Source organism: Heliangelus exortis, chromosome 2, assembly GCF_036169615.1.
Source record: "Heliangelus exortis chromosome 2, bHelExo1.hap1, whole genome shotgun sequence".
Lineage (NCBI taxonomy): Eukaryota > Metazoa > Chordata > Aves > Apodiformes > Trochilidae > Heliangelus > Heliangelus exortis.
The window spans coordinates 26,240,051-26,267,410 of NC_092423.1; the positions used below are offsets into that span (position 1 = coordinate 26,240,051).

The 27,360-nt window shown below is 38.0% G+C and overlaps 1 protein-coding gene across 5 annotated transcripts in view; it reads left to right on the plus strand.

The window, feature by feature from the left end:
* Window positions 1-27,360, plus strand: part of GLCCI1 (glucocorticoid induced 1) — a 53,365-nt gene that overhangs the window by 15,373 nt on the left and 10,632 nt on the right. For 3 of the 5 annotated variants that reach the window (XM_071735301.1, XM_071735304.1, XM_071735303.1), the window contains exons 2-5: window positions 4,904-5,055; window positions 13,587-13,673; window positions 18,747-18,863; window positions 21,711-21,863. In XM_071735301.1, coding sequence (XP_071591402.1) covers window positions 4,904-5,055; window positions 13,587-13,673; window positions 18,747-18,863; window positions 21,711-21,863 — 509 coding nt within the window. The remainder of the gene's footprint in view (window positions 1-4,903; window positions 5,056-13,586; window positions 13,674-18,746; window positions 18,864-21,710; window positions 21,864-27,360) is intronic. The other 2 variants (XM_071735305.1, XM_071735302.1) reach the window with 1 other exon arrangement.

The window sequence follows — 27,360 nt, forward strand, 5'->3', positions numbered from 1 at the left end:
TAAGCTATGAAAGCTGTTCAATTTGAAATTACAGAAGGAAGGCTGAAATAACTTTTTATTTTTTTCATTCAGTTATTGAATGAAAAAATTATTCAGTGTGTTGTGTTTTTTAAGTTGCTATTTAAAATCATATTTTTTGTTATTCTACATGAAAAGTAGGTGGCAAACAGTGTGCTCTTTGTTGTTCTACACCACTCTGAACCATTAATGCAGTCATTCAGCTGGTTTGCAGATTGGGTCAGAAACAAGTCTGTCAGTCACTGGCAACTGGGAAATGTCTTTTGAGCACATAGATCTGTCCTGTGGAGTAAAACTTCTAGGGACCCCAAATCCCTCGTTAATCCTTTTCTTGAGAGACTTTGGCTTCAGTTACAAGAGAAAAGCCTTCCTGAGAATGAAGATTGAAATATTTCTTTTGGGTGGCCTCTAAATCCCCATTATTCAATCTTTCTCCTTAAAATGTTACAGAGACAAATTCTGCAAATAAACATGCTCTGGTTTGGCCATCTACCCACATACTCGGAGCAGGAAAGACCAATCAAGTATATGTTGAGGAATCAGAACAGTAACACTATAAACTCAAGGCAATATCTGAAAAGACTACTTCTTTTATATTCAAGGAAAATTGTCTGAAGCCAGGCATACTTGTTTTCTTGCTTCAGAAGGTGTAACAGAAGACTTGAGACACTTGTGGGGCAGTCACCAGCAGCTGCTGCTGTCCTAACCATGACCTATTTGCTGGACTATCATTCTTGGTGGTTGCTGTGGGTCATCATTCCTTAATATTCAGCCTTCCATTTCTGGTTTATGATTATCCATGCTTCATTCCCAACTACTTCATTATTTAAGAGGCATTCACACAGGAATTTCTGAATCATTGGCATTGAAGATTGTTGTAATTTTGTTGTAATCTCTCATAGGAATGTCCTAGAAATATCTGATAGTCCTTAGTAATGTGATGCCTAGTTTCTGCATCCCCATTTGAGCCAGACTACTTGCATTCTGACTCTGGGTCTCTTGAAAGATGTCTTCAGCAGAGTAGGATATTTCTTCCATGACTGTTCAGTGTTTTTGAAGAAAATTCTTTCAAAGTTTGTATTCTTTTCCTAGGTTAAATTTGAAATTCTTTAGGAACAGATGAGACCTAAGCTGAAGACCTCATTTTGCTATTAGCTGTGAAAGTAAACCAGAAGAGTGTTAGCAACTCAACTGAAGAGAAACATCTCATGAAACTTTGTTGTATTGTGGAATTTGGTCCAGATATTTCATGGTGTCGTGACTTGGCTGTTTTGGGTAATCAGTTTAAGTTTTAGATGAAATTTCAAGAAAAAAAAATAGTCGGATATTGTTGCAAGAATGTTGTCTATCCTGTTGGCAGGGGAGTGTCACAGCTGACATCAATGAGATGACAATACTTCTAGTTTTAGGGAAGCATGAATTTTAATTTTATTTCATGTTTTTGACTTGCGAGGAATCTGTAATCTGAGAAGTTCTTAGGATAATTTTAGTCTTTTTAAGATGTATATATCCATGCAAGGATGTGAGTGGAAAGTTTTGGCCAAATCTGAAATGCATCTGCTAACTGCTGAAAGAGAGATGGGACGATGCTTACAGATGAGTTCTGGTGAATTTATCTGAAGCAGTTTTTATAATGGTACCAATGCCAGCTGTCAGTCTTGCTCTTCTGCTGCAGGTGGTTTCCCTCATTGCAGGCATGGCAGAAAGCATAATTTAAGCTAAAATGAACTGTGAACATGGTTTTGAGATTATGTGCAGGTTAACTGCCTCTGTGTTGGTTGGGAAGGCAGTCTCCTCATTTTAGAGCTGTAGCAGATGGTTTTATTTGAGCCCTATGTCCTTTTCAAAAGAGCTGTCGTGTTAGTCTCTTACTAAATTACATTTTGCTGGCAGAGAAATTGAAACCTTTTCTCAGTCAGTCTAGGAGGTATAACTAGAATTCTCTTGGCTCTCAGTGCAGTATGCAAAACCATGATTTCATGCAGTTTATTTTAGTTGATTCCTACTGGGAGTTGGGATCACACCGAATTTCACCAGCTGTAGTACTCAGGTGGACTCTTGTACCATTTTATGTAAAATAATTTATAACTAAAAATGTGTAGCAAATAGCCCATAAATATGTAACATTAAAAGTTGTGACATATTTTAGATAACACATGATGTATTTTGCTTTCCTGTGAGCATACATCTTGCATTTATAATTTTGAGCTAGCTTTTTTCAGGTAACATTGTGCTTAAGTAATCTGTTTACTTGCACCAAGTACAAAGTTTACTTGCTCTGGAGGTAGAGCTGAGCTCCTTGTCAGAAACATTACACATCACTGAGAATGAGAACAGAATTGTTCTGACTTACTACTGTAGTAAAATCCACTCATACACTCAAATACTGTCAGATGTGGTGTAATACGATTTTTTTTCCTGTAATTTCAGAAATTTCTGAATATTGATGAAGCCTTTCTGAATGCTTAAGTCTGTTGGCTAACTTCAGGAGCTGTTTAAAATTTCAGATTTCAGATGGCACTTGCTGCACCTTAAAAAAACAGCATGAGATTTCCATCTCGGCAGAGCGATTGGGACTGGAGAAGGATATGCATAATGGGAGCATCAAAATTCCATTGGTAATGAAAGTTTGGGGAGAAATAAAGTTCTGTAGTAGCTCCTAGAGTTGCAAGAAGCCAGACTTTCAATGAGGTGAGAAAAACAAGATTAAGAAATAAATCCTGAGAGCAGTTTTAATATTTAGAAAACAGTTTAAGATGATCTGAGCCACCGCTCTTGGGGTCCAGTTCAGCTCTGCTCTCTGTGGCACTCAGTATCTTTATGTTCATTACTGTTCAAGACGGTTCATAGAATGAGAGGATGGTTTGGATTGGAAAGGACCTTAGACATCATTTAGTTCTGACCCCCCTGCAGGGGGGCAGGGACAACCCCACTAGACCAGGATGCACAAGGCTTCATCCAACCTGGCCTTCAACACTTCCAAGGAAGGGGCATCAACAACATCCCTAGGCAACCTATTCCAGCATCTTACTACTCTCATTGTGAAGAATTTTCTAATAGCTCACCTAAATCTACCTTCTTTCAGTTAAAAACCATTACCCCTTATCCTGTCACTACCCTCTCTGGTGAAAAGCTCCACCTCAGCTTTCTTTTGGCCCCCTTTACGTGCTGAAAGGCAACCATGAGGTCTCCCTGGAACCTTCTCCAGACTGAGAAGGTTTTTCAAATGCTAATTTGTAAAACTTCCTTCAAATTTCATGTTTCCAGACACCCTCTGCTTTATTTTTTTTAAGAAAACCAAAACTATTATTGAACAGGCCTCAGTACTGCTGCAGCCCCTTTGTTCCTTCTGGCTTTCCTGTGAATGCCCTGCTCCTTTTATTATTCCAAACTGCCTGTAATAGGGAAAACTGTGTTTCTGACTTGTTTTGGGGTAGGTTTTTAGGTTGAAGTCGGTGAATCATCTTACTAGGTGGGCTCAGTCTACTACATATACCACCTCAAATGGACTGGAGGAGCACAGACAGTAATGTCTGGCATTGCATTAGTGCTGCCATGGGCTGGTGATGCAGTTGGGAAGTGATGCCCTTGGTTCATCATCTGTGATTCAAAAAAATAGGTAAGAGTATTAGGGATTTAGGAGACTGTGTTGAATTGTCCTTCTTTTAGCTTCAGGGTTTGACAGTGTTCTGGCAGCTTCAAAAATGAAAATAGAAAAATATAAATGTAGTAACTTCGGGTGGGTTTTGTGTCAGTTGCGGTGCAGTTATGTGAATTATTAATGCCAGGATTGCTGTTGCCTTTTCTTCTGGAGGTAGAACAGGACACTGACCTTAGGTCATTCTCTGGTTGTATATGTTTTATTTGTGGTTTTGGGACTTCAGTATTCTTGTGGTGGGTTGTGTTTTTTTTTTTCTGGTCTCAGAAGTGTGCTGGCAGGTCTGCTCTCAAGTTCTGAGCAGTGAATAGGGTCTTGGTGGGTCAGATCAGTGCATGGATGTGACTAACTGGAAAATAATCTCACTTGCAAGCTTCTTTTTGTAGGGGTGTGCAAGATAGACAATAGCTGTAACGTCAGGCTTAGGTTGGCTTATGTAAAGTCTAGAAAAGGAGTATATGAAGTAATTTTGCCTAAAGGACAAAGCGAGATGATCCAGAGAGCATGCTGTAAAACTCCGATGTGGCAAAGAACATGAATCACCCTGCTCTCTGCTTTCCAAATTAAATGCAAGAAAAAGTGTTCCATGACCTAGGTGTATGGGGAAAGAAGTACAGGGAGGAGTCCAAGGTTCCAGGCACTGTGAGAAGTGAAGACAAACATGGTAGCTGCCTTGACCTGAGCTGTGTCAGAGGGAAATACAGAGTCACATGCTTTCAGCTTGCTAAGGCCTGCATTAGGGTCGTGTAAATAATATGGAATCACGCACACAAGAGCAAGCATCTTCCTAAGAGTCATTACGTTTTGTCATGGTTTATGTTTTAGTATTTAGGAAGCTGATTTTAAAATTAAAAAAAATTAAAAATTACCAAGTACTTTCTAGGCTGTATTTTCTATTGCTGTATGTCTGGCTTTCCTGAGTTGTGTCATCACTGTATTTAAATTTCCTTAATGTTTTTTGTTGATGAAAATGTATCACGTAAGTAGGCTGGTTCTTTGCAGGTATGAACACTTTAAACATTCTTGGGTTTTGTAACTGTTATGTTTTCCCTTTTGTGTTTTTTCTCCTTTGTCTGATGTTATTCAGTGTGATGGCATTCTTCTCAGCTTGGCATTTAGACAAAGGTTTCTGATGTGTTCTTGCCGCTGTGTGTCATAACTAGCTTTTAACATCTAGTATCAAATTTAGCCTGACTTTTTTGTTGATTTTGTTCTGGTTTTCTACAGTGGACAGGCCAAAATCCCAGCAAATCAGAACTTCTGGTACCATAAGGCGAACTTCTTCTTTGGACACAATTACAGGACCTTACCTCACAGGACAGTGGCCACGTGATCCCCACGTACACTACCCTTCATGTATGAAAGATAAATCTACTCAGGTAAAAATATGAAAAACAAGGCACAGAGATGTTTCATATAACGGATGTCTTCCTGATACTTTCTCCACCTGAACTGGAATTTTAGCTCAACTTAATTCTGAAGAACTGTGGGTTCACTTAATTTGGTTATAAATATAAAACCCTAAAAATAGAGTACAGTAGTGTTTTTAATCAGTGACAATTTAGTAACATGGTGTGCAACAGATGATATTTTTATGCTTTTAGGAAACAGTTGTTAAAAATAATTTTCTCTATGTGGGCAGATCTGTTGAGGTTAAATAAGCAGATTTCAATCTCAACCTTCTATTTTGAAGCTGCTATATGCAAAACTGTACTGAGTGCTATTTAATAAAGAAAAAAGATTGCATGATAGTAGTGGGCGACAAACTAGTGGCAGATCTTACTAAATGGTGGTAATCAATCTGTGGGTCTCAAAGTGTGCTTGTGGGGGTGGGGGAGGGGAGAGAAGAGGGGATACTGTTAAGAAGAATTGATCAGTTTGTCACTAGAGGGCAAATCAAGAAGAGCAAACGGGCAGTGAGTATGTGATATGGTCTTGGTCTTGAGATACTTTCTGCTGTTTAGTAGCAAAAGAGAAACAAAAATGCTCTGTGGAAGAGTTATCTCTAGAAGCCAGATATCAGAATGAGAGCCTTACCACCAGCCAGAAAGGGAAGGCTGCTGAGATTATTTACAGTCTGATGTCCTCGTGATGCCCTTAGATCTTTATCAGGACTCTGTCCTTAGCAAGAACTTCTGACAGGTTGTCTGCTGTGGCATTCATAGTGCTCCAGTGCTCTTTTGCTAGAAAGCTGAACGTTGTTCCTTGCTCAGTTCCACTTCATGCTGGACGTTGTTGCCCAATCAGATAGTCACTATCAAACGGGTTAAAAATATGTTGTTTTAAAAGGTTAATAGCAAAGGAGTTGCACTCTTGGCTTTCCAGTGGTGCTAGTAGGGTGTGGAGTAAGTAATGGAATTTGTGTTCTAAACTAAATTGGAAACTAGAAAAAGCTATCTATCTTTGGATATATTTTCAATCCACAGGCCACATAGGAATGGTTGTTAAATCAGTTTTCTATTTCTTGTGCCATTTTGTTATCATGGGTGTCCTCCTAAGAAGAATAATATTTCTGTCATCCTAACTTTTACTTACAACTTTCTTGTCCTATTAAGAATTGTTTTTAATGGAAGCTCATGTTGACATAGTGTATAGGATGCCTTTCAAATACCATGGATTTTTCTGTCATAACTGAACATGAATGTGTGTAGGTTTTCTTAGTTTCCACTGACTTGCAATGTGCTTGTTATCCATTCTGCCACCAGAGCACATGCAGCAGACTGATTCTAGGTTTCAGGTTTTTGTCTAATGTTGTATTTCTCAGGACAAGTTAGAATGTTTAAATAATTTCCCACATCTTTTTATAATCTACTGTAACGCAAAGCAAGAAATCTGATGGGGGAAGGATACTTGCCCTGGCAGTGGGGTTGGACTCAATGATCTTTTGAGGTCCCTTCCAGCCCCTAACATTCTGTGATTAGCGTGGGATGCTTAGAAGGGAGAAAAAGATCTATATGATCCAGTAATCCTATTTAATTATTCTGGGATATCTGATGAAAATTGTTCAAGGAAATTTTCAGGAACTGTGTTGGGACTTTTAATTTTGGGAATTGTTGGGAATTTTAATTTAAAGAAAATTCTGCCTTTATGTCCTACTCATTCATTTTGAATTTTAGCAAAAGAAGCAGCAGCAGTCACTTTGACTGTCATGAAAGATCTACCTAAAAAGCTCTGAATCCTGGATTCACTTCCAAGGTGCCTTCCTTTCTCAGTAATACTGTGCCTTGAAAGTCTTGTTGGTTTGAAACTGTTAATTTCTACTCAGGAGGTGTTTGATAGCATGCTTTGTAGTTACTGTAACCCCTCATAAAACACAAAGCCATATCAAAGTTTGGAAATACCCTTACAAACAGAACATTTAGAATATTTAAACATTCACAAACAAACCTTTTCACTAGTTACAGAAAAGAGAAACAAACTTGGTCTATAAATATTTGAGCTCCAAGTATTTGGCAGTAAAATTGCTTTCCTAGTGAGCTCAAGTGTTTAGGTTATTTGACCTGTTGGCTGCCACCCCTTGCCTCATTCAGAAATAAAGCTTAGGGAGGAAAAAATAAAAAGTATTCCCTTTTCAGCATAATAAAATGTAACAGAGAGGAAACACAGTACTGTTGTTATTACAAGGTGAAGTAGTATTTCAAAGGGATAAAGGCAGGGAAGTTTCATGGTTTGGGTATCTTCTAACAAGGAATTATATTAGCTGGGCTTTTAGTCAAATTATACATTTAGCAGTGTTTAAGTTGGAAAAAATGTATGTCTTCACTACTCAGGACTATATGAATATGTCAAATGTAACAAACATAATGGTTGGCACAGTAAATCTCAGGGTTTTTTTTAAACAAAATATTCACTAGGGAGGCTTGTAGATGAACTTGGTCATAAAACACTGACTTGAATTTTGTTTTGGTTGCGTGGGTTTTTTTGTTGTATAAGTGCTGTGTAGTTTGAAGAATATCTAATTTCAAGAACTAAGATTAAGTCACTGGTAGGATGCATGCATGGCAAATTAAGTTAAATGAAATTAAAACCTTGCTCTTCGCCTGAGTGCCAGCACAAGTACTTCCACTACTTCTTGTTTGTTGGCTAAATAACTGTTCAGCTCTTGGGAGTGCATATAGTTTACACTAGCTAAAACTAATAACAACTGGTAGTTTAGCAGGTAGAAGATGGGAAGAAAATAAATTAAAAGAAGATAATTAAAATTACTAAACCAATAGTTTGGTATGAGCATATTTCATTGGAGAGTAAATTATCTCTTGTTTTACTTCTAAACTGATGAACAACTAACTTACATTGTAGGTGGAATAATTATTTCTCTTTCAAGGGTACTTTTTGTGCCTAATTAAACATTAATTTAAAATGCAAATTTTGTGCAGGTTCCTGAAGGTGGTGATTATGGCTGTTTCATGTTTCTTAGAATTCTTGTACTTAAGTCAGATTCTGATGTTCACTGTGCTCAGATGAACTTTCACTGAGTTTAATTCCAAGTCCTTGTTTTCCCACTGAAGTTCTGTGAACCTGTGCAGTGAATAAAATTGTTTATTCTTTCTCTAAAATGAAATTAGGATTTTAAAAAACAGATTCAATAATATCTTAGTTTCTGTTGCATCTTGGAGAACAGTAACTGTAGTTTGTATTTCTATCTCTTTTACCCACCTCAAGTTTATTGACTGAAAACCCAGAAGTGAGGTTGTTATGTTTGCTTTTGGAAAAATATACTATGACACTACTAATCAGGACATTTACACAATTCTAGTTTTCTAAGAATTCTCGATGTGTTCAAGCTTTTCTGTGTGTGTGCATATGGATACAATCTGCTGATGTTTAAGGAGCATCAAGTAATGGATCATCAGAGGTACACCATTTAATTTAGTAATGTTTTAAGTAGATCAGAAGTGCAAGGAAACTGGTTATCAGCGGACGTTGTTACACCAGTTGATATGCTTTGTGATCCTTTTCCCAAGTTCCTTGACTGTCCTACTTCCCTCTTCAGTAAAATTTGAACTTTTCATTAATGGTGTTTGAAACTCAGCATAGCTTCCTTCACTGTTTTTTCATCTTTGTTGGGAACACTGATAGAGCAATTCTGCATACTTCTCCTTCATGCTGTGGATGCATGTATTTTCCCCTTCCTTCTATATGGAATAATTTAATGTTGAAATGGTTACACCTTTAGAATCTTCAGAAACAGTTGGATAATGGTCATAGTTTAGTAATTTAGTTATTTGGCAGTGGTTGAAAAATTTACAAGATATTCACAGAATTAAAAAGGAGAGATCAGGGATAAACATATGATGCTAATGTCATAACAAAGATACTGCTAGTTAAAGTTCAGCGATGTAATCTTTTCTGACCTAAGTAATATAAAGAAACCAACTGAAATATCATTTAGTGATTTCCTACATACCCCAAAATTGAAATCTTTAACTGGATTTCAGTGTGCATGGATATGCCTTTTTTGTTATATATGGCACTAACATATTTCACAAGCAGAAATGAAGAAAGCTTGCAAAATGCCTTTCAGAATTTTTGCTTCTCTCTAATCTAAAGAGTAATGCAGTTACTAAACTTGAATGCTTCGCTAAAATACGTTTTTGTTGTTCTTGTATGTGGGTCAAGACCTTAGTGTAGTTACCTCTCATTAGTCACCTGAGTAATGTTTTGTTTTCTTTTGGGTAGAAATTTTGTTGCTTAAAAGTTAACATCATGAACTAGGAGGCTCAGCTGCATGATGCTTTTTTCATTGGTGTATTAGTTATAATTTCTTTAATGGAATATTTTAATGACATTTTTTGGTGGGAAGGGACAAAGTGGAAGAGATGTCATAACTGTAAATTTATCATTTTTCTTAACCTGTCTGATCTTTAAGAGGAGTCACTTATAGTAAAATAACCTCTCTAGGCTGTTTCTTTCTGTAACATTTTCATGTGAGAACAGTGAGACACTGGCACAGGTTGCCCAAGGAAGTTGTGGCTGCCCTCACCCTGGAAGTGTTCAAGGCCAGGTTGGATGGGACCTTGAGCACCCTGGTCTAGTGGGAAATATCCCTGCCCATGTAGGGGGGTTGGATCTTGATGATATTTAAGGCCCTTTCCAACCCAAACCATTCTGTGACTTCTAGAGGGCCTTGGAATGCTTTAGAAACCTCTAGAGGCTCATCATCTTTTATCTCCTAGTGCTGTTCTTGCATTTCTTTTGACGTGAAAGTTCTTCAAAAGCATTATTTGTTCCCCTCTAAAAACCAGAGTTGGGTTCTTAGTCTTTGCGCCCATCCCCCAGTGCAGTTAATCTGAAATGCAGGCTAGATATAGTAATAAGAGTGAAAGGCTGGCAATAAAATGTGAGATATTTAGAGTAATTCTGTCTTATTTTAGGTTTAGGTAGGTTGGTACTCCACGCAGTCATTCTGATCTAAATGAAGTGGAAAGAATGTAGGTGTATATCCCTGACATGTGTGGAAAAGCAAGACAGAATTACCAAAGGTGTTGGAAGAAATGCTAATCTTTACAAGGTTGGGTGAGTTAGAACAATGGTAATTGTGATTTACATTAAGGCTGAAGAGAGCAACCAGATGTGGTGTTCTCAGCATGTCCTATCCCATGTGCATGCTTTAAGCATTGTGTCAACTGAAACTGGGACTGTGAACCTTCTTCACATTTCGAAATACCAGCAATCCTCCTCTTGAAACTGCAGCGTGCATTACTTAATGTTTTCAAAGTTCTCTTCCTAATATGTTTTAAATCTTAGTTTTTGACTATAAGCTCGAAGAAATAATCCCTCAGTTTCACAAACTTCAGTTCATACTTGAGAGATGCTGTAAATTTGTTTCAACTCTGAAATATTCTGTCTTTCACAGATAGAGCCTGTGAGCTCTCTTACTGTTTCTGAATTGAAGTGCAGAAACTTTGGTTTTATTTATTTAGATTCAAAAATTTTTCTTCAAATAGAGTTTTGAGTTACTTTACTTTCATTATTTTTTGAAAGATGTTTAATGTATAAGAAGTACATTTGCAGCTCTATATAAAGGTTTTGTAGAAGTTGTAAATCAAGATGGAAATCTATTTTCATGAAACATGGCATGTCAGTGATGCTGCACACCCCCATCTTATTTGTGATGTGAATTACAACATTCAAGTGAATTATGAGGTACTCCTACCTGAACTAAACTTACCAAATCAGGTTTTTCAGTTTGAATGTAACAAGTGTGGCTTCTTTGTTTCTTGGTGTGTTTTGTTTTGTTTTTCCTAATTTTTCTTGAATATAAGGATTTTGAGTTACAAACCCAAAATTTCATATAATGTATGTTACAATATATTATAAGCAAACAATTTCTAGGGTTCAAAGATGACTGGTTTACTATAATGTTCTAGGAACTGTTTATGTTGTGTTGTTTTTTTTTTAACCTTTTCTTTTTGCCAGTTTAATATAAATAGTCATTAATACAACACTTCCAGGCTTTAGTACTGTGCAAGGAACATTGTATAGTATATGGAATGTAGTACAGCAAATAAAATTGAGGGACACAAATAGTCTGCCTTGTGTGTGAATATTTTGAAAGGTTGTGTTTTGACTCAGTTTACCAGACATTGAAAGCTACTGTGTAATCTTTGTCTCAAGGGAAATATTATTTAAGTGAAAGAGTGTGTCAGTACAAGAGAAAGTACAAAATTTATTGTTAAGTGAATGGATATTTTATATTTGTTATTTTTGATTACTGATTAAATCATCTGCAAATAAGCATTGCCATCTCTCTCTAGCAGCCACCAGTGTTTTTGATTAAGCTCTTCAGGGTGTTGCTCTTTGTTGTTGTTCTTGCTATCTGGATCAATGTCGGTACTTATTAAAAAAATACATGCAAGCTCTTGCATTCTACATAGGCTTTGTTGTGTTTTGTAACAGTTTACCTCTCTTTGTTGAGAAACTCACTTTGTCTCTTTAGATACTTGTTGTGTTTTCTGTTCTGTTTATTAAACCTTAGTTAAAAGGCTGTGAGCTTGTAGTGAGCCCAGGTACGCCCTCCTGCACTACAGGGAAGTATTGAAGCACCTGAAATTCCTGTTTCTACCTTGTCCTGGAGTTCATCCCCAAACTGGAGCAGTGTTGTATTCAGAATATGCTTTTTGGACGTTAAATTTTTGAAGAAGTCCTTTTGCATCAGTATTTCTCTGGTTTTGTATGGGGGTATGGTTCCAGCTGTACTTGGGATGGGGTAACATACTTTGGTCATACACCTTTGACTGACTAGGTTCCTGGGCTGTAGGACTCCTAGGTTTAAATAGTTGCTTACACTTCATTCTTGTTAATATTTTTTATTTTCATAACCCCATTATCTTCTGGAGGCTTCTTCAGGCCGACGCAAAGAGAGTCACATAATAAATAGAGGGAACCCTGACTTTTATAAAGACTTCAGTACTGATTTTTTTTTCCTATTTTCCTTTTTGATTGCCCACACAGATCGTTGGGCCTTCAGTGGTGTAAAAGTAACAGAAAAAAGAAAGCAAAACAACACGAGAAACACAGGAAGTGCAGGGCTAGCAGAAAACAGGAGTGGGACGTGTAGGCCTGTGCACAGAAAGAGACTTAGCACGTGAAATGCCAAAACTTAAGAGTTAGGTGCTGGGCTGTCGGCCATGTAACAGCGATTGCCATGGAGGAGCCCTTGTTCTGAAACCACAGTTCATTACCTCATGGCACTCGGCCTGGCCCAGCCCCAGGGGCTGCCTCCATCTCCCCTCCCAGGGTGAGCTCCTGTGGTGTTGTGGTGTTCTCCATGGCAGTGCCTGGCCTCCTGCCTCAGCTGAGCAATGTCTGATGTGTGTGTGGGTAGTGCAGAAGTTTCTAGATCTAAGTGAGAAAGCAAGAGTAAGGAAAGCTGTGTGAGAAGGAAGTCCACAAGGAGGTGGATCCCAAATCCTCCCTGTCCCGCAGGGCTGGGGCCCTTTCTCCCTTGAAGAAATACGGGGAGAAGTTCTAGCAGTAGCCTTCTCCCTGAAGAACCTCACTGCCAAATTCTCAATGTTTTCAGTGGTATAGTTTAATATCATGCAGCCTTATTGTGAAAGATTCAACTAATACTTGTAGGGATTGTTGAAAAAAAAAAACCAAATTTATTTTTTTCTTTTCATGAATTCCTGTATGCACCTGTAGCTCCGAGTTTTATATGGCTCATACCTCAGACTCTCCCTGAATTTTAAGTGTCCCCATTGCTCCTCTGGCAGCAGGTGACTCTCTTGTTCAGAAATGCTGGTGGACACCCTAATTTTCTAGTAGTCTTGTGGTGAATAAGTACAGGAATAGATCAGGCTTCCTGACCCTTCTTAATATTTAAGGTTTAAATTTATAGTTCCTACACCCAAGGACAGTCCTTAAACTTCTGGGCTTGCAGACAAGGCTGGAAAAGGCTTGCTGCTCTTCACTGTTGTGCTCATGTGAGTCAGTGCCAAAAATAATAAAAGGTGTATCAAACTCTACATCAGGTCAGAGGTAGCAAGCAGGAATTGATTATGTGGCCCAGTTATTAAGTAATACTGGTGGGAAAAGTGAATCCTGGCTTTTGGTCCCTGAGTTTTTATGGGCTTTTGTAATCATGTCACTTTCTAGACTGTTTGCTGTATGAAAACTAGAAATGGATGCCAAACTGTAGGTGGGAGTAGCCAGGTAAAGTTTTTTTGCCTGTCAGACCTCTGATTCTGTCTTCAGTAATGTGCATCATTCTTATCCGGTGTAAATATAAGCTTATAAAGTTTGTTTTTTATTAGTGAGACTGTCAGTGCTACAAGTCAATTTCTGAAATTTATTCTTAATGTGTAGCTCTTGAACACTGCAGAAAGAGTAAAGCAGTAATTTGTGCCAAAAATTTTTCTTATGTGGATATTCAGCACAGCATATTTTTATTTTTTTTTCTTTCTAGACACCTAGCTGTTGGGCTGAAGAAGGAGCAGAAAAGAGATCACATCAGCGCTCAGCATCATGGGGAAGTGCTGATCAACTAAAAGAGGTGAGAAGTTCTGCACAGTGGAGCCTTTCAAGTTTTGATATGCCCAATACATTTTTTAAGCCCTATCTGGAGTCCAGGAAACTACACCCTTTCCCTCTCCTCTGTTGTTTTTGAAACAGGTTTTACTTCCAACTAAAGATTTGTCTCAAGGCTGGTTGTTATTTTATGCCTGTTGGATTTCCTCCCTTCCTACTACACAGTGTTGTGAAGGAGTGGCTGGAGTGAGTGCTGAGGAACCAGCTGCTTGTTGCTTACTAACTTTTCTGCTCAGAGTTGCCTTAGCTAGCTTTCTGTTCTTTTGCTCTGATGAAAGTGGGTATGTTAGCATATTCTTTTTTAGAAAATTGGTTCAAATTTGAAGTGTGGAGACAGTATATAAATAATACGGAAAGGAGGGTAGGTATTGATAGAGTGATATACTTGCGTACTTGAAATGCTCTTTAATCATACTTATTTTGCTATAAACTACAACTACAACTAGAGGGAATCCAACAAAAGAGATGTGGATTTGCATAATGAGAAAAAGATACAATTAAATGCTCTCCAGCTCAGCTGAAGTGACAGTATTTCAGTTTTGGTCCCAGTAAACTCCACTCTGTCCGGATTTTGTGTTCAAACTCAATCTCTGTTCAGTTCCTTTGACCTGGGCCAAAGAGAGGTCAATCCAAAAAGGATTGTCTCTTCTTGTCTCATTGAGTACCTGTTACAAAACCCATTATAGCTGATTTATTAATACAGGGGCCTTCAGTTGCCTGGGTGACTTCATCTGCAGATGTGAGGAAGCACTCAGAATCACAGATGAAGTGCCCAGAAGTTAGTGCAGAAGAATTGTGTATGAAAAGTTTTGGCTTGAACACTGCCTACCAGCATGGATGGATGGTAGCAGGGGCAGGAATAGCATCTGTATTTGCAGGATAACACTTGCTTTTAGTGAGAAACCATCCTTCATCTCCTGGCTGTTCTCTATCAAGTTCTGCAACAAGCAGCTTTTCTTCACCACAGGGCTGTGACTGTCAGTGATAGCGAAACCTTCAGCATGTAAGAAGTCTCTGCCTTTTGATAATGCATTGTGCTAAGTTGCCATCCTTTTTATGGACTGACCACAAGAGAAAGATAAGAAACACGTGTCTGATGGTTTTCATGGTTCCTTTCTGATAAAATACAGTCATGGGAAAAATTGGGGTGTATGGAAAGGAACTATATCCCAATTTTGCAATGGCTGTTCACCCCCAAACCTGCTCCTGCCTTCTCCAGCTTATTGTTCTTTTCCTCCCTGTTTTCCTTTCCTCTTTCAGATTCTCAAACCAATTCTCTTGACTTTTCTAGTTCCCTGGGTTCATAGTCCCAGTGACATTCTACATTCATTATTCAGACAGTTCTCAGCTATCTTCGCTTGAGCCCTTGCTCAGCTACCTTTCAGTTCCTTGTCTGTTCTTCTCTGTCTATCATTTGGCTTCTGGTTTATGCCTTTCTTTTTCCTGTCCCTCACCTGTAAGTCCTGGTTGCAGCTTCTCTGTCTGACTACTTACTGCCTGTGTGGTGGATGTTCAGAGTTTATTCAGTATCAACAGCATCTGTGCATGTCCTTTACTTTCACAACAGTAATTGGTGCTTTTGGAAGGAGTAGTTCTCTAGGGCAGTTCTGTTCAAATTGTAAAGCACAGTAGGGACAGAATTACTAGCAAATGTAGCTGCTAGTTCCAAAAATCTTTCTTTAACATGTGGTAACTTAAATTTTTGCAAAAGCTTTGCCAAATGTAAAGGTTTTTTCCAAGGGAAAGAGGAGCACATTCCCAGTATAAAGGACCTCTGGACAAATGATTGGCTTTTTCTTCCAAAGCACTGGACTTGAGGGTTTCTTTCATAGAAGGCTCCAATAACGTGTTTCAGCACATAAAATGTTAATATGTTTTACACCCCTCTTTCATTTAATGTTATTCTTTAAAAAACTGTAATACTTGTACTGGAATCTCTTATGGGAAAGGGATAGAAGAGCTGACTGGTGCATGGTAGACTTTTGGGAAAATTTGACATAGCTATAGGCAGCTGAAAGCAAGAGCTTAAGTAATGGAAATAAAAGTATCACCTGTCCAGGCATTTGTTATGGGTAACATAGGCAACAGTAGTTCTGTTCAGCAGTTTGAATTGTTTCCCACAGGATTTGACAGTAAACAAATACATTGCTGTTTACAGTTTCCTTGGCTTGTCTTAGCAGTTTGGATTCATGTTTTCTTGTTCCAACAATTAATGGAATGATTTCTAGCATGTACTTTTATTATGTCACAGTAAACTAGCCAAATCCCTGTATGTATAGTATTAATTGGTTATGATAGAAGAAGATTGAATGTTCTTTTAAGTCTAAGTTGTTTTGGGGTTTTTTTTTTTTATTAGGTTGAAAGCTATTACAATGAAATGCATTAATTTAACACAACTGGGAGCTCTTATTAGAAGATTTACATTTATAAAGACTAGAAATGACTGCATAGACTTAAGATCCCAAGTAAGCAAATTAACTCTGTATTACTACCTAAAAATATTTTACTTTGAGTTGTTGAAAATTCTTTGGTCCTGGAACTGAAATAAATGGATGTCAGGACTGAGTCTATCTAGCAGTGAAATAGGTAATGCTTGCTTTCTTGTGGGTCTGTTAAAAAATTTACAACTCCCCAGCTCTCAATATGAACTTCAGAATAATAGAATGTACCTTTTTTTATCACCTCCAAACAAGATTTACTTTTTCTTTATCCTGAAGGGATCTACTGATTGTTTTTATGAAGTCTTGAATATAATTTCTGTAAGATAGTGCCAGAATGCTTTATTGTAATAGATGGATGTCTTGACTGGGAGATGAAGATTGCTATCAGTCTTCGGACTGGACCTAAACCAAGAAGCTCTTGAAACCATTGGCATTTTTCCCTTTTCAACCTGAATAGTTTGAAATTCTGTTGAAGCTGAACAGGGACATGTTTAATCCTCGTTGACCCTGAGCTGGAATTTTCCTGGAATGGGAAAACCCCAGGATTTAACACAGTTTTCAGTTTGTGTAGGTTTTTTAAAGACTTGCTTCAGACAGTTGATTTTTTTTTTGTGTCCCTTAAGCACCCCTGGAAACTGTGTCTGGTACACTGACATCAGCAACGCCCCCATGGGAAGGTGTCTTGCTCTGACAGAGTATTTCAAAAAGGCTTTGGAATAAAAGAGAATTGAATATGAGAGCTCGGACTTTTTATGTGCTTTCATACACCAACTGAAAGATTGTATTTAAATGTTTAAGGTGAATTTCTAATTCTTGGGTTTGTTTTTTTTACTCTTTGACCTACTGGTTAACTTGTTTATTAACAAGTGGTTCATGAATGAGTTAGAGCTTTCTCTCATTAATAAGGAATTTGTGGGTTGTTGAGCAATAGGATGTTACTATGTTGCATAGCCTGATTTGTAGAAATACAACAATATAAATAAAAAACGGTCATAAATGCTAATGAGCATTTGGACAGGAATGGTGAGATGGGACATTCCTTTATGTTAGTAGTCTGCATCTAGGTATCTTCAAATGAAAAATTACCAGGATACTCAGATAATTCCAGTGTTGTAAAGAAGGGATCTAATTTGCTTATCTCTCAGGTATGTGCCATTAGCTGTATTAGCAGAAATTAAGCATATTTTCAGACTCCTTCGAAGTTTCTTCCAAAATGGTGGCTGGGTTGCACCTTTCATCAAGTAATTAATCTCCCAGTTCTCTACATCTAGCTTGTCTGTGTTAGAAACTTGGGGCTCTGTCTTTCCTGATGTCTTTCCTACACACAGACCCTTTTGGAAGTCTGAACTGTTTGCTGTTGAAAGATCAAAGTATTCACCCAGTGCTGAGTAGCAGTTCTGTGAATATCAGTGACGAGCTGTGGCAAGATTTGATATGAAGCCTTAAAGGTGGATCCTTCTTTTGTGAGTGATACCAGAAGCAACACAAAGAAAGGTCCACAGCCTGGAGGAAAGCTCCATCCTAACCTCTTCACCAAGCACTGTCATCTTTGACACTGTGAAGAGTGATGTGAAGTGATTCTTTACCACAGAGTTGCTTCTCAAGAGCACTAGCGATATATTTGACTACCTGGAGTTAACCACAGAGTGCATGTACTTGTAAGCTGTCACTCAGAAAGACACGTTACTTTCCAGCTGATGAAGTTCTTTAAAATATGAGTTTTGTGCATTTGCTTCCCCTTACTCCTCAGGTTTTTAAAAGCTGTATGTCTAGCTGAGTTAAAAATGAAATGGAGCCATGTATGCTTTGCCTTATATGCCAGCGTGCTGATCATGAAGAAGAGTAGGACTTGAGGCCAAAGAAAAAATAATCTAGCCTTGAAGTGTCTGGGCCTGTTGTATGAATTTGCACATAATTTCTGAGATAATGCTTCTAGAGGTGAATACTAAGTGGAGGAATCCCCAAATGAAATTCTTTGGTTTCTTATTAAGGAACAGGTCAAATGGATAATGGCTTTAGTTGCATTTGACCTTTAAAAACATAACTCTTGATTAGACATCTTTGCAGCACAAAAGATAATTCCACCTGCCAGAAGGAATCTGTGATAATTTAGCCTGCAGGGAAGTGCTATTAAATGTATTAAAGTTCTCCAAGATGAACAATGCATATTGATTGCCACTTGTTTATGAAGGCTTCTTGCCTTTATGATGAATCACTGAAAATCCTTGGTTTGGTTTAAGATCAAACAAATTGAACCGTAGGCTTCTTAGTTCCCAGTTTAAACCAGGTGTAGCCCAGAATTGTCACTCTGAGTATTTTTGTTTGCATCAGTTATTACAGTGCTTGTTTGTACATGAGGAAGTTCAGCTGCTAAACTAAGCATCCTGTCACGTTTGAGCTGAGGAGCAGGGCAGGTACTTTTGAGAAAGTACCTAATAAACAAAGTTTTCATGCTCATGCTTCAAGGGCAGGCAATCCCATATATGTGCATAATCCTCAAAAGAGGACTTAAAATGTCTGCGATTCGCTTTCTACATGACTTTTGGGCAGTTATCCATTTGATAACTCATTGTCCCTTAACCTGAACTTCTTTCCAGCAGATTGCCAAACTGAGGCAGCAGCTCCAGCGCAGTAAGCAGAGCAGTCGTCACAGTAAGGAGAAGGAACGTCAGTCACCTCTCCATGGCAACCATATAGCAATCAGTCAGACTCAGGTAAGTTGATAGTTGCTTATATTAAGAGCCTCCTACCTTATAAGGTTGGGTGAAGAGCCTGCTCTTCTTCCCATCTTTCTCCTGTTTGTTTTCTTATGGGGTACACTGAAATGCTTAAGTGCCTTATACCATTTCACCTTCACTGAAATTTTTCTGATAGTCATCATATAGTAAAAGAAAGAAGGGTTGCACCAGAATAGCATCTAAAATGTATTAAGATGCTGTGGAAATTCTTAGCAGGGCCAGATAAGACTGCATTTGCAGGAATACATGCTACTTCCAAGATTTTTGTGGTACGCTTCCAAAACTTTCTGATCCTCAATTGATCAGTCTTTGAGCAGCAAGCAGATCACTCACTGGCTTCTTAAGAACAGACTTGTAATTCACTTTACCATGTATTTGTCAGTAAAGGTAATGCTGTGTCACCAGAGATTTGAGGGAAAATCTCATTTCCTTGTCCCATTTTAGGAATCTTTTTGTTACTTTGCTTATTGGTCAATTCCTGGCCAGAGAGGCAATTTCCACACGACATCAAGGTAAACAGTACTGTGGTTACTTTCCAAAAAGGAAGTGATAATTCAGCTTGACTCTATACTCAACTGAAAACAAGCTGATGCTTGCCACACTGTCCCATCCCTGGTGACAGGTGACTTGTAGATCTGTCACACAACAGGATAAAAGTATTTCCTTCACAGTTTTCTCCAGGACATACCTGTTATTGAATCATTGTCAGTACAGAATCCTGTCCTCTAGCGTCAGAATGTGATTGTACTGGCTTTTACAGTATATTTTGAGAGTTTGCATCATATTAAATGGAAAAATTGCTATAATTACTAGCCTGTTCTTGTTCCAGACACCCAGACTTATTTTAAAACTTCTATCAGATGTAACCTCTAGGATGCAAAATTTTGTGTCCAGATGATGTTTGCGATCGTTCTCATGTTCTCTACTAGTAGGCGTGGTGATTGCAGGACTTCATTCCAGCCAAGATTTGATACCCTCCTTCCTGAGAGATTAAGCTCAGGCTCCTCAGCACCTTCTGTTTTCTGTTGTCTTAATTACTTACCTATTTCATAAAGTGAAGTGTTATAACTAGTCATTTTAGTACTAGCCTGGCTAAGACTGCTTTTGTTTTCAGGTCATTGTCATGTTTAACTAGGTTATAAAAATTTGCCAGTGGTCTGATGATATACATATTTCTTCTGCACAAAAATGCTGACACACATGTATAATACTTTTGGACAAAATACCTGGCCATGAACCAAATTCTCCACGGGGTGCAATGCAGGATGCTCCATACAGTGTCTATGGTAGCCACTGCAAAATGCCAGTGAAATTGGAAAGCAATTATGAGTTCTAGGGCTAAGACAAGGTTCAGTCAATAACTTTGTGAACTTTAAGCCACTTGTAGAAAGCAGTTAATCTTGTCTCATTTGACAGGGCAGACATTTGTGTCCTGATTAAATTTCACCTACAGTGGATCTTTAACTAGGACCCCATGTTACTAACAGGCCACTGTTTGAACTCCTGGAATGTTGGTTCTGTCATTGTATTTCCTGACTGCATTTTAAATAGGTAGTGTTTCAGAAAGAAGCTGAGCTGTGATGGCTGTTCCTTTTTGTTCCCTCTTCTGTTCAGATAAAATCGCATGGTTAAAACCTAACCTTGTGATGAAGACATGTAGGGAATTGGAATTCTTTCTGAAACTTTATGCTTTTATAACAAAGGCTTCCACTGCTTTCTGTATAGGTAACAGTTTTGCTTTCCATCTCAAAGTGAGCTGTTGCAGATACCTGTGACACACTTTATAGTCACAGTAAAACGAGTCTTTCACACAGACTGAAAATCCACCTAGGACATGTGCTTTGAAGGAATGTTGCTTAATACTTGGAGCCCAGTTTGTCATGGCTCATGAAACATTTTGATTTCTCAATAAACCGTTCTCTGACAAAGTTGCTAAAAGTTTCAGTTCTGGCACCATTGTGGGAAGCCATCCTGCAGGCAGTGTGTTGTGTGAGTCTGGGAATGTCTCCACACAAGTGACATGCACCTTTGGAGCAGCACATTGTGTAAGGTTCATTTCTGAAGGACTCAAAAACCATCTTTGTATTTTGCCTTACACATCCTGTGATTCTGTGAACAAGATGAAAGTACATATTGGAAAGTGAACGCTGTTCACAGCTATCACCATAGGTGCAGCTACACTCTGTAGATGCTGCCAATATAAAGCTTTTGAAGTTGACTGTGGAAGATGTTCATGCACTCCACTCCAATGGGTTTCTCTGAAAACCATACATGTATTTATTTACATGCCTGATTCTTAAACTCCAAATGATTTCTTTAAAAACCTTAGACATAAAATTCTCAAAAGCTTTACACTGATGAAATTAAAGTTTCGGAATGAATGCTTCATGTTTCCTTCAGTAAAGCCAACCAAAAGAGAATTAAGATGAACTAAGTGAGTATGTCTTTTGAGTGGTTAAGCTTTAGGAATGTTGGGAAATGCCTTTTGGATCCCAGTTAAGCCATCACCATTAGTGCCCTGTGTGCCTCCCCATCCCCTTATTGTGTGTTCTGTTGTCAGAACATCTGGAAAGTACATATACCTGTCCACCTAATGATAAGTGAAGTAGTAGAATGGTTTCACTATAGAGCACTTCTTTGAGTTCTGTAGAGTTGGTTTTAGTGGCTTTTGATCTATGCAAGCATTTATTTTATTTAAATTTGTCAAGCAAAAATTGGCTTGTAGGTGGCAAAATTAATGCACACATTACTTTTTAATTAGTACTGGTTTTGAACTTCTGTCTTTGTTCCATTTTTCAACTGCAAATCATGTTGCTCTTCTAGGCTTCTATTTCCAGATCGGTCCCTATGCCACTGTCAAACATTACAGTGCCAAAATCAACTGTTTCACGTGTGCCGTGTAATGTGGAAGGGATAAGCCCTGAACTGGAAAAAGTATTCATTAAGGAAAACAGTGGAAAAGAAGAAGTATCCAAGGTAAGTTTATATTAACATGTTTATGGTTGTTTTTTCTTTGTAATCTATAAACAAAGGGGAAGCCTTCCTCATGGATGAAATTATAAATAATTTTCTTCAAATTTTGTTTCGGTTTGTTAGCGTGGTGGTTGTTTTTTTACTATTGAAGGGCTTCTGGCCAAACATAGATTGTTTAGAATGTACTTTCTGTGGAGAGCATGAAAGTTTTTGTTTGAAATGCAAGTGCTTGAAAGTTTGGATACTTCAGGCTACAGTAGTAAGTAATTAGAGGTTAGAGGAGATTAATTTATTTGCGTCATTTTGCATTCTTTTCCTTAGTCAAGACTTAAATTCCCTCTGCTGTGCTCTTCTTTTTTGTTTAAATGTTTTCTTCCATAAAATGAGTGTGAACTGTTTAACTGTCGTGAAACCACTGTAACCTGTCTTGAGAAATATTGAGAAGTGGGGAAGCTTTTCTAATGTAGGAGAACAAAAGCTTGGGACTTGTTGCTGAGGAGCACTGAAGTGCTTAGATGACACTTAAGATGTGGAATACTTGGTTAACAGCCACTGTTTCCTAAATAGCCAATGAAAATTTTCTGCTGTGGGATAAACTACTATCCTTTTTTTTTTCTAATCTTCTCTAAGATGTAAATTCTTTTCTTGTGAATTTTCATGTAGTAGCAATTCATTGTACAAGTGAGGCTATAAAACTTTTCATCAAAGGCTTAAGATGTCAAAACCTGATACTTAGTAGTTCTTCATTTCAGCAGTAAATTTAAAAAAGATTTAGAACAGTCTTGGCTCTAGTCTTGGCCAGAGACTTAGTTGTGTGAACAAAGCAGTCTTAAGAATTAAATACCATAGTAGTAGAATTCTAATGTTAAAGTTTGCTGTCCTAAGGCTGTCTCATCCCTTCAGAAGGGGTGTGTGTTGTTAGAGGGGAATAAAGAAAAAAATCAAACACACAAACTGAAACACAAAGCCCAAATCAGTAAACCTTGTTGCACTATCTCCAAAGAGTATAAAAAGGTACGTATTACAGTGCCACCATTGATGTTGCTATGGCTAGGGTTGTAATTTCCTATGGTTAGAGGACATTTCATTTATTTATCAGCCAAATCATCTTTGTAAATGTTGTCTTTGGGCTTTAACAGCTTATTACTTGGGATGCAGAACTCAGTCTCCTAAGTTACTGAATGTACTGGCTCTGATCCAGCAAAACAGTTAAGCACATACTTAAGTGCATTGTTGGACTGGGGCCAGAGGTGCTCAGCAGTTTACGCAACCAAGGCAATAGTGAACCCTTCCTCCAAACATCTAGCAGGGGAGAGTCTTCAGACACAAAAGAAAGCCATAAATTAGATGTTGCCCTTGAAGTCAAGTCCATCTTTGTGGGCAGAGCCCTGTTTCCTGCTATGTAATGTTAATTTCTGTGAAGTCTGCTCTAGTGAGACCTATGGTGGGACTCCTGGTATTGTCTTTGAGCTCACTAGGTCTCACAGCTCACTTGCAGAAGATCATAACAGTAATTTACTCAATCATACTGTTGGTGAAATTTGTCCTAATACAACAATTTAGCTTTTTTTTCTAGCCTGGGGGAGTTGGGACATCTAGGCTAAAGGTTAGGAATTACTGGACAGAAGATAAACCATAGGAAACCAAACTTCACTAGGTTCACTGCTACTGAAACAGTTTTTCTTTCATTTTTCTACCATTCTTTCTTCCTGTAACATTCTGTATTTTTAGAAAGTATTTTAAAATAGCAATTAAGGTAGTTGGTTGCTTTGAGTGATGAGTCAAGGATAAATTATTCTGTAGAATCAGTTGTAAGATTGATGTGCATCTAGATTTTCAGCTGGTTCCTTTTAACCTGTTTCCACACTTACGTAACGGTTCTAAGAGTTCATGTTCAAACCTTAATTTTCATATGAATTGATCTGTCCAGCTGCATAAAACACTTTGGGGCCTATTGGGAATCTACATTAGTGTGCCAGGAAAGATTTGGGGAATAATGCACAATCTGCTAAAAACACTGACAAGGAACATTACATTTCTTTTAGGGGCAGCTCACTTACTATTTTATTTTTCAAATTCAGGTTCTTCATTAGTAGCTTTCTGATTTTTTTCCGTTTCTTTTGATAACCAATTTTGGGCTGTCCAAAGCAAAATAAAATGCATTTTAGCTTTGTTAACTTCTAAAATTTTAGTGTAGTGTTCTTGAATTACTTCTACTAGTCTCTCATTTCTTCAGTATAAATTTGTGATTTTTATTTTTGTAACAGTTTCTTAATTCAAATATTGAAATCACACTAATTGATCTACAGGACAAAAAAATAAGCCTAAGGTTAAAACAGTTTTATAGATAGTTGTATGGATTTTTTTTTTTAGTTTAGCACATAGTTGAAATGTATAATGAGTGAAACTTTCCTCCCAGTTTCATACTTCCTTGCTTGGTCTTCAGATTCACAAATAATTTTAGGGTTTTTTTTAACTTTTTTTTAGGTTTTGTAGGGCTTCTTGTTTCCCCTTCTGCTGACTTGAGTTTTTGCAACCCTCCTTCCTAAAAATATGTATCAATTGATTTGGAATATGTCTTCTGTCTGCTTTTGTGATGACTTAGTGCTGTTAGTTCTTTTGAAACATTCATTTGCTTTTTTGGTAATATTTTAATGATAACAGAAATTGTACTTACAAAAGTACAATTACTTACAAAAATAATTATCATAGACATTTGTCCATCTGGAGGATTGTGTCCAGTTCTGGAGTTCCCCAACATGTAAAGGACATGGAGCAGTTGAGCAAATCCAGAGGAGGGCCACAAAGGTGGTCAGGAGACTGAAGCACCTCTCCTGTGGAGGCAGACTGGCAGAGTTGGGGTTGTTCAGCCTGGAGAAGAGGAGGGTCCCAGGAGACCTTAGTGCAGCCTTTCAGTACCTGAAGAGGGGCTACAGGAAAGCTGGGATGGGGCTTCTTACAAGGGCATGGAGTGATGAGGAGTAACAGTTGCAAACTGGAAAAGGAATGATTTAGATTAGATATGATAAAGAAATTCTTTAGTGTCAGGGTGGTGAGGCACTGGCACAGGTTGCCCAGAAAATTTTGGATGCCCCATCCCTGGAAACGTTCAAGGCCAGGTTGGATGGGGCTTTGAGAAACCCTGATCTAATGGAATGGTGTCCCCTCCCATATTAGGTGGGTTGGAACTTGGTGATCTTTGAGGTCCCTTCCAATCCAAACCATTCTCTGATGATTCCATGGTTAATTAGATATGATTTTGATGACCATTTTGATGGTCACACAGTGTAGGTAAAACAATCAAGTTGTTTCCTACTTGATTTTTGTACTTGCATATTATCTAATGCATTGATGGCTTCATTGATGATAGAAGGAAGAAGCACTTGCTTATGTCTGCATTTGTGTTCATCTAGAGAACAGTTTTTAAATTTAAGGCATTGTTACCACCCAAACAGATACAAGGCTTGTGAAGAAGGCTCCCAGTGGCATATTATATCATAGTAGCACTCCTGATGCTACTAAATAAAGTGTTCTTGGTTTTTTTCCAGCAAAAAAATCAGTACTGGAAGTAATGTGGTGAATTTTAACAGTATATTGAGAAATGCATATTGGTGTTAAATGGAACATTTCCCTATCTTTGCAGGGAGATGAGGGTAGTATAAAACTGTGTCCTATAACACACTGTCCAATAGAAGCTGGCAGGTGTCCTGTTAGAATGCATTTGGCATAAGGTAGTACATGACTGAACACACTTTCCAACTGACCCCCAAAGCCCCAAACAAACAAACCTCATTATATAGAATGCAGTAATTTCTTGTTGTTTTCCATGCAGTGGGCAGGGTGAAAACTAATAGCAGCTGTACCAAATTAATTGCCCTATTTCATATGTTCTAAGATTGTGAAGACTTCAGTTTTTAGAATAGTTTAGGCATGACTTACGGAAACTAATTTCTTGATGTTGATCAGGTTTAATACATGAACTTTTAAAAAAGTGCAGTACTTTTGGTATTTTCATGAAGTCTTTTGCACTTGTCAAAACCTCGGTTCAATATTTGGGGAAAGATAAACACAGAAGCACAGTAATCTGACATATTTGCAGGAATTTTCTGTGCCTTAAAGGTTATTTTACTTGGAAAGAATGATAAATATTTAGCTTTTTCTAGTTCTGTGTATACTTGGAGGCATGTCTAAAATACAGATAACTTTCTGTACCTCAAATTTTAATTTGGTGGAGGTTGAAGTATGTGACTGGGGGATATAGTTCATGGCTATGTAAGACTATGTTGTTCCCCCAGGTGTGGAAGAAGATCTGTGTTATCCTGAAGTCTTTAATTATGTGATCACTTACTGGGTTTTTTCCTTCCCTTAAATCCTTGCATTACTTGCTAGGTAGAGCATAGGATATGCACCCAGTGAGCAGCTATTCAGTTTATTTGTTTTCTCCTTGTGAGGTATATGTTTCAATGGTAACTATTAAACCTTGCTTTGAAGGCAGAAATCTGAATTTCTTCCTGGGTTTTTTGCACCTCTGCTATTACAGAGTGTCTGAAATTCTGTTCCCTTTGTGGGAAGAAAAATTTTTCAGTAATTCAGGATGCTGCATGCTATTTTAGGAGTTTAAAGGGCAGCTCCCACAGTCTCCTTTTGCCCTGTGAGCATTGAAGACTTTTGCAAATCAGCCTTTCATAGACTGGGCATCCAGAGGGGATAGCATAAAAGAGAGGGTTTCCTGGCTTCCTGGCATCTCAGGATTTTCATGGCAGAAATGAAAACAGAAACATTGCTCTGCATAGAAGTTTTTTTGTTTGCTTTTTTTTGTTAATTATGAGACTGTTTCCTTTCTACAGCTTCAGTCTTGTTTTCTACCTTCTTTCTGACTGCGTAACAAATGCCATAATGCTTCAGGTCTGTCTTGTGCATTGTGTGAGTCATGGCCTGTTGGGAGCCATGGGAACAGCAACCCCTTCTCATGTTGGAACACACAGGCAAAGTGAACTGGGCTGCTGGAACTCACCACACAGCTGTGCCCAAACTTTTCAGCATTTGATGTAGCAATGGTAGTGCTCTCTTTATAGCTTGATTCTGTGCTCTTAATGGAAATGTGAAGTGGTATTGACTGAAACAGTCATTGGTAGAAAAGGATCTTCCCGTTCTGCTTTGTCTGCCTCCGTATAGCAGTGTCGTGGGTTTTGGACAGACTGTTGCTGGAAAGGGGAGAGTGTAATATACAACCAGTAGGTTCCACATCCTTACTCCTTGCAGAAATGTTGGCTTGAATTTTCTAGTTTTGGAATATTTGGGGGAGAAGGAAACAATAAAATAAAAATCTTTCCTTAAAATGAAAAGGAAAATACTTCATTTGTTTTTGTAGCTGGAACATGAAAGCTCTCTCAGTGAAGTGAGGATAAAAATACTATTTAAATCTTGCAGGCATTTTTTCCCCCCTTCACTTCTAAGCAAAATTTTACTTTTCATTTGATATTTTAAAGCAGTGCTGCTG